The sequence below is a fragment of the Phascolarctos cinereus genome, unplaced genomic scaffold (assembly GCF_003287225.1).
Source record: "Phascolarctos cinereus isolate Bilbo 61053 unplaced genomic scaffold, phaCin_HiC Scaffold_2;HRSCAF=192, whole genome shotgun sequence".
In the NCBI taxonomy this organism is placed as follows: domain Eukaryota; kingdom Metazoa; phylum Chordata; class Mammalia; order Diprotodontia; family Phascolarctidae; genus Phascolarctos; species Phascolarctos cinereus.
In genome coordinates this window covers 382,003,873-382,011,729 of record NW_027555625.1, presented here as the reverse complement: position 1 = coordinate 382,011,729, position 7,857 = coordinate 382,003,873, and the positions used below count along the sequence as shown (strand labels likewise).

At 42.5% G+C, this 7,857-nt stretch overlaps 1 protein-coding gene across 1 annotated transcript in view; it reads left to right on the top strand.

The window, feature by feature from the left end:
• The window catches only part of PDE6A (phosphodiesterase 6A), a 100,962-nt gene that overhangs the window by 83,861 nt on the left and 9,244 nt on the right, over positions 1 to 7,857 (top strand). Inside the window, exons 18-21 of the mRNA XM_020964219.2 lie at positions 208 to 271; positions 546 to 620; positions 2,280 to 2,363; positions 4,839 to 4,986. Of these exons, the coding sequence (XP_020819878.1) occupies positions 208 to 271; positions 546 to 620; positions 2,280 to 2,363; positions 4,839 to 4,986 (371 nt within the window). The remainder of the gene's footprint in view (positions 1 to 207; positions 272 to 545; positions 621 to 2,279; positions 2,364 to 4,838; positions 4,987 to 7,857) is intronic.

The following is a 7,857-nucleotide window of genomic DNA, read 5'->3' as shown; positions in this document are numbered from 1 at the left end:
CTATAGCAGATTGTCAGCGTCTTGAGGGTAAGGACAGTGTCTTAAATTTCACTATTGCATCATTGCCCAGCAGTGCCTTGCCCACAAGAGGTACTTAATTTAAGGCTCATTGAATTCTGCATCAGCTTCCATTTGAGAACCACGGGGTTGATCCCATACTATCTCCTCCATGCTAGCTGGCTATTAATCACTGTCTTGTGTCCCCAGGGCGATGATGATGACCGCCTGTGACTTGTCTGCTATAACCAAGCCCTGGGAAGTTCAGAGCAAGGTACATGGAAACTTGTATTCCCTTTGGGACAGGGCAATTTGGGGGACCTCTTCTTACTCTTTTCCCATAGAGGTTTTGGGGACCCCATCCTGACTCCCTGCTAAGCATTTACAATCACTGCACACCCTTCAAAGAATCTCAGCTGAATCCTTTTTACATGGCGGATGTCATACACAGAGAGCACACCCCAGGCCTCTCTTTGGCCTCAGAAACCTCAGCCATAGGGGCTCTTTGGTGAGATGATTTGGAGTTTTCACCCTTTTATTTTTGGCAGGTGGCTCTTTTAGTGGCTGCTGAATTCTGGGAGCAAGGGGATTTGGAGAGAACTGTACTCCAGCAGAACCCTATTGTGAGTAGAAATTGGCGCTCATCCTTTTGTAAAATAGGCAGCTAGAAAGTCTAAGATATAGAATGCTGCCCTTAGAGGAAGACAGACCTGAGTCCAAATCTTGTCCTCTGACACTTCCAAGCTCTGTGTCCACGAACAAGTCATTTAACCTTTCCTGGCCTCAGTTTCCTCATCTGTAAAATGGGAATATTAAAAACTACCTAACAAGATAAAGATCGAATAAGATAATATATGCAAAGTGCTTTGTAAACATTAGAGTTCGATGTAAATGTTAGCTATTACTATTATTGTTAGAGATGAGGCCTCACATTGATGTTAATGGAGAAGAGCAAACTCACCCCATTGCTACACTTCATGGAGAAATACACACAATGCATGTGGATCTACGTATAGCATTCCACCCATGACATAAAACTTACAGATCAATGGGTCTCCTTGCAGAAGACAATCGTCCTCAAGTTTCTTACAAAATATGAAGGAGCCTAGTGTTAAAGGTGGTATGGTGGGGGGGAAATGGCAGATTGAAACTAGAGGACCTGGGTTCGAATCCCAACTCTGCCACTACCAGTGTGATCCTGGGTAAGTCTCTTGAAATCTTTGGGTCTCAATTATCTAATTGCTAAAATGAAGGGTTGCACTGGATGACCTCTAAGGCACCTTTTAACTCTAAATCCTACTATGTACATTTTACAGGTGGGGAAATGGGTTCAAGAAAAGTTGAACAATTTGCCAAAGGGCTAAGGTCTCTCCCAGCTTAAATTCTACCATCTTGTTTTGTCCTATGTCAGTCTTCCCATACCTCCCTTACACCCTCAGATCCTCCTGTCCCTATTTCTGTTGGATTAGAAGCAGAACCTCCCAAGCCTTTTAGAGGCTAGTTTATGTTCTAAAGATGAATGTCGACCCAGTCATCCCATGAGGATCCATCTGTACTGTGTTTATATCATAAAGAGACACCAGTGTTCCTGTCCTAGGTGGTTTCTGATAGCCTGTGTCAGCAGCGCTCTAGGACAAAGGTCACTCACTTCCTGCTTCCGTTATTCAGTTTGGATAGATGAAAGTTAAAAGCAAGCATGTCCTTTGCCATAGCAGCATATGTGTTGGGTTTTTGTTTTTTTTTACAATTCTTTAAATTTTAAAAAATAAGTGTCATTTTTTTTTAATATTATGGTCATTTCCACATACATCTATAACAACCATCTCCAATTGAACCTTCCCCACCTGACAATGTAGGCAATGTTCTGTACCATTTTTTTTTTTGGTCCTCTGGTGAATTTATGAATACAAAGTCACATGGGGAGGAGGCAGCTAGGTGGCACAGTGGGTAAAGCACCGGCCTTGGAATCAGGAGGACCTGAGTTCAAATCTGGCCTCAGACACATAACACTCACTAGCTGTGTGACCTTGGGCAAGTCACTTAATCCCAATTGCCCTCACCAAAAAAAAAAAACAACCAAAACACACACACGCACACACAAAGTCCCATGGGATGTCAGTGAGGAGAAAGAGCTACCTCTTGAGACAGCCTACCTCAGCCAACACATGGGGAGAATTCTGGGGAGCCCTCTGTGAGCCTTGGGGAGAGCTGAGCAGGTGATGGTTCTGTGACTGAGAAGGAATAATATGTTCTGCCCTTTTTTCTCCACCTTCTGCTGACAGCCTATGATGGACAGGAACAAAGCAGATGAGCTCCCCAAGCTGCAAGTTGGTTTCATTGACTTTGTCTGCACTTTTGTGTACAAGGTGGGCCTGACCTTCACCCTGTTTAGAAGCCTGTTTTCTAGAAGCACACATCTGGTCCCCCTCACTTCACCCTGCTCCCAAATACTCGGAAGAAGAAGGCTTTCTTCATAGCTTTCCAATTGCTTCCAACATGTCCCAGGGCTGTCGGGAAGGTGTCCAGGCCTACAGCCCCTAACACAGGCAGAGAAGCCCACATGGGCTTGGACTGCGTAATCAAGAATTCAACCATGCTGACTTTGCATCATGGAATCCTCATTGCCTAAGCCCTTCAGCGTAAGCCTATGTCTTGCAGAAGTGGCTTGCAGTACCCTCTACTTGGTGATTCAGCCTGGAGACATACACAGCATAGGGTAACATAGATACACGTGTGGGGAAGGCCACCCAGGCAATCAGCATTTCCAGAGCTCAGGGGCTCAGCCATAGAGAGGTCTAACTTGACTCTTCTTCTGGACAGCAGTCAGAGCTTTTGTACAAGGGCCAGTTAAGAAATATAGAAAGTCAGGCCTGGTTTTAGCCAACAGGCTGACCTAAAGCAGGGGCTCTGAACCTGGGGTCTGTGAATTTGTTTCTTCACTATCTTGATAACTGTATTTCAATATAATTAGTTTCCTTTGTAATTTATATATAGAGAGATATATAGATATAGATAATTTTTTTCCCTTTCATGCATTTAAGAAAAACAGTATTCTGGGAAAAGGTCCATTGACTTTGCCAGCTTACTAAAGGGGTCCATGATACAAAAAAAAGGTTGAGGATCCCTAACCTAGAGAAAAGGAGCTGGTGCCTTACCAAGGTTATTAGTAATAGCTGCTGCCTTCATGGCGCATGGATCAATTGTCCCGACTTCGGGCTTGTAGTTAACAGAGGAAAGAACACTTGATTTGGGAGCAGCCCTCTGTTCAAGTCTTGGCTTTGGGACTATGGACAAATCATTACCCCATTTTGATCCTTAGGTTTCCCTTCTTTAAAATGGGAATAAGAAGCAGCGTGGCACTCTAGTTTTTCCTTAGACACTTACTAGCTGGGTGACCCTAGACAAGTCACTTAATATTTATTGCTCAGCCTCAGTTTTCTCATCTGTAAGAAAGTACCTACTTCACAGGATTGTTGTGAGGAGCAAATAAAATAGTAGACATAAAGCACTTTGCAAACCTTAAAATATTATTATTTTTGCCATTATCAGCTGCTATTATTATTATTATTATATTCATACCACTTTTCTCTTTTCCAGGGCAGGTGTGAGAAAAGTGCCTTATAAACTGTGAAATATTTTATAAATGAGAGTCCTGAGTGTTGTAATTAAGATTATTTTGATTTCATTTGCTCTTCAAAACAGCTCAATGATATACAAAGGCCAAGGGGGGTAGAAAGCATACCGAACTTAGAGTCACAGGACCTGCATGTGAACCTCAGCCCTGCTCTGTAGTAGCTCTGTGACCTTGGGCCAAGATGATTCCCTCTTCTGGGCCTCATTTTATCAAATTATATGATATGGAAGTGCGACTATCTGATCTCTAGAACCTCTCTAACTCTAAATATGTTTACAGATGAGGGAATTGAGACTCAGGGTCTATGAATAGTCTATCGAGGCCATAGAAGCAGTCAGGAGCAGAGCTGAGATTAGAAGTCAGGCTTTTTGCTTTCCACACACAATTCTGCATGCCTATAGTCAGGGGATAGTTAGTGACATGGGAAGTCCAAAGCATCCTACAGGAGGATAAAGGATTTATTAAGATAACTCACAAATTTCCAGTCCTCAGCTTAATTTTATTGAAAAGGACAGACAGTCCTTGGTTATCTGTAAAGATATTTGATTAACAAAGGCTTATTAAGTGCCTGTATGCAAGGTCCTGGGCACTGGGGATACAAAGGTAAAAGATAAAAATAATCTCTTCCCTCAGAAAGTTTATATTTTACTAAGAAGGATGTAACATATGTACACAAATATGTATAATATAAGGGAGGCTGTAGGAAATTGGAGAATGACTTGATTTTCAGAGAGCAGAAGGCAGCAGGCCTATAAAACAGCAAGAGATCAGGAGTCAGGAGCCCTGAATTTCAATCTTGGTTCCATCATTAACTTGCTGTGTGTTGTTAGGCAAGTTACTTTACCTTTCTGGGCCCAAACAAGGAACCGACATTTTAAGAGGAACGCTGACAAATCAGAGAGTATCCAGGGAAGGATGATCAGAACGTTTAGGGAACGTGAAACCACACCGTTGGACTAGAAGACTTATGGTCACTATAAATATTTGACAAACTCTTTTGGGGAAGAGGGATTAGATTCGTTCTGCTTGGCCCCAGAGGACAAAGCTGGGAGCAGCGGAAGGAAGTTACAGGGAGGCCTTGATGTAAGGAAGAACTTTCCAACCAGAGAGCTATCCAGCCCTCCTTTCAATGGAATAAGAGAGTGTGTTACCTGCCTGATAGCTGCTCATTTGTCCTAGGTGACTGAGACCTTGTCTTCTCTCCCAGGAGTTTTCCCGGTTTCACGAGCAGATCACCCCCATGCTCGATGGCATCACCAACAACCGGAAGGAGTGGAAGGCACTGGCTGATGAATATGAAGCCAAGATGAAAGCCCTGGAAGAGGAAAAGCAGAAAAAAGACCAGGCCAAGCAAGGTCTGTAGGGTCATGTGGGCTCTACGGGAGGTGGCCCGGGCTGCCCACAGGCTGCTAAGCAGCACCAGGTCTGCTGGAAAACAGAACGTATGAGGCAGAAGACCTGGGTTCAAATTCGAGTTTTACAGCTTAATCCCCATGTAGCCTGGAGACTAACCAATTTTCCTCTCTGGGTCTCAGTTTCCCAATCTGTAAAACAAGAAGGGGGGTGGGGCAGGGAGAGGGTAGAACTAAATCTAAGTTCATTCTCTTCTGGCTGTAAATCCTATGATTTTTTCTTTTTTAATAAGGAAACTAGTGCTTTACCTCCCCAGATCTAGGGAGTTCGTGGCTCTCTGAGAGATGTGGACAGTGATCTATGGAGATAAATTAATCGGTCACAGAGCCCTCACCTTTTTCATTTTCCAGTCTAGCAAAAGGAATACTGCTTTCAAAACCTCCGTTGTTTCACTGATGGATACAGGAGACAACCCTTTCATACCTAAAGAGAGAAATTTTATGGCCATAGAAAAACCATCACGAAAACCATCCCCTGTTGGCTCACCTGCTGGTGATGAGTCAGCCTCTCAGAGCTTAACTAGACTGGTGCTCAGGTTAGCAGATAGCCATCACTTCCATACCATAGTGAGACAAAGGGCTCTGGTGAAGGATCAAGACAAGGACTGGGCCTGTGATGACATTGCTGTTTAAAATTTCTTTTAAAATGTTAAAAAGAAAAAATGGGGCAGCTAGGTGACGCAGTAGATAGAGCTCTGGCCTTGGAGTTAGGAGGACCTGAGTTCAAATCTGGCCTCAGACATATGACACACTAGCTGTGTGACCCTGGGCAAGTCACTTAACCCCGATTGCCTAATCAAAAGGCAAAAACAAAAAACAAACAATAAAATGTTAAAAAAAAAAGCCGGTCTACTGCCATTCTGCAAAATATATTCTTAGGTTTCAAAAGTCAAGCAACAATACTCTTAAAAGAGGTAGGGAATGGGAAAGAAGGAAGAGGAAGATGGGAGAGGAGCCAAGGATGTGGAGTGCTATATCCCTAGCAGACAGAGGCCTACCAGAAAGGGGAAGAAAGTGGTCCTGACTATTTATGACTATTTACAATCAAATGAGATAATATATATATATATATGTGTAAAGCACTTTGCAAAACTGTAAAGCACTACATAAATGCTAAATATGTATGCACCAAACATATTACATATTATTGTAATAATTATTATATAACATATTGTAATTCTTATATAACATACAATAATATATTATATGTTGCATGTATAATGTGTATATATACGCACATATATGCAATATACTCATATATATATATGTGTGTGTGTGTGCATTCTTTTTTTTTTTTTGGTGAGGCAATCAGGGTTAAGTGACTTGTCCAGGGTCACACAGCTAGTAAGTATCAACTGTCTGAGGTCGGATTTGAAGACAGGTCCTCCTGACGCTAAGTCTGGAGCTCTATTCACTGTGCCATCTAGCTGCCCCTGTGTCCGTGTTTTTAAAGAGATGCCAAGTCCCACTGAAGTTAACTGATTTGCCTAGAAGGATGGTCCTCAGCCGTTATCTAACCCAACCTTCTCATGTTATAGATAAGGAAACTGAGTACCAATAAGGTGAAGCAGTTTGTTTCAGGTCACACAGGTTACCTCCAAGGCAGGAGTTAAAACCAGGTCTTCCAAATTGAAAGCCAGTTCTCCTTCTCCTGGTCCCACCTACGTACTAGAGGCCAGGCTTATGAGCTCCAGGGTCACAGCAATAGTATAGATGAGAACTGGGATTTGGAAGACCCAGATTCCTGACCCCAAGATTCATAGTTGATCCTCTGTGCCATGCTGCCATCATAGAGGAATGGCTGCAGAAGTAATCCTACCAGCCTTGGATTCAGGAGGACCTGAGTTCAAATCCGGCTTCAGACACATAACACTTACTAGCTGTGTGACCCTGGGCAAGTCACTTAACCCCATTGCCTAACCCCACCCCAAAAAAGAAAAAAATAGTAATCCTACCAATACTTTAAGTTTTTTAAGTATCTGAGAACACTTTTACATCATTATTTTACTTAATCCTTACAGTCCTATGATCATGGCAAACATGGTACTTTATAACTTTATTATTTATTCCCACTTTATAGAAGTCATGGTATATTAATAAAGGCCCTAAGTTTCAGGGCCTGGTGCCAACATCAATTCTTGGACAAGTTATTTAAGTCTTTGAGCCTCAGTGTTCACATCTGTAAAATGGGAATACTAATACTCCCATCACCCACTTCACAGGCTTGTTCTGAGGAAAGTACTTTGTAAACCTTAAAGAAGTATATACATATGAGTTATTCTTGTCATTAATATTATTCAAGCTGAGAAAACTGGGCCTCAGAACAATCACATAAAGATACAGGTGGAGTAATAACCCGGCTGGGCTAGAATCCAGGTCCCTGAAAGGTTAGTGCAGTGTTTTTGAACATCTTTTTTTTTTTTTACAGCAGTATTCTACAAGCATTCTTTAAGTAATAGAGAATCATGTATGCAGAGCCTCACGTTGGAGGCCATGGAGCACACTAGGTGCCAGGTGCAGGCATGGTGCATGATAGTGGGAGTGGAGGCCCTGCTGGTGGCTACAACTACCCACTAACAATTTCTAAAGTGTGGTTTCTACATGTTTGGAGCCCTCTATTAGAGGACAGGCAAAAGAAAAAAAAAAGCAGAAGTCACAGTGTCCTGCTCCCAAGGGGAAATATTGTGGAGGAATATAAGAAAATCAGTGGACAGAGCATTGAATCTCAGTTTTCTCCTCTGCCCAATGGGACTTGCATTACTTACATCAGAGAGGGCTGTTTAATCAAAGGGACGTGCAAGCCTAAATATGAGC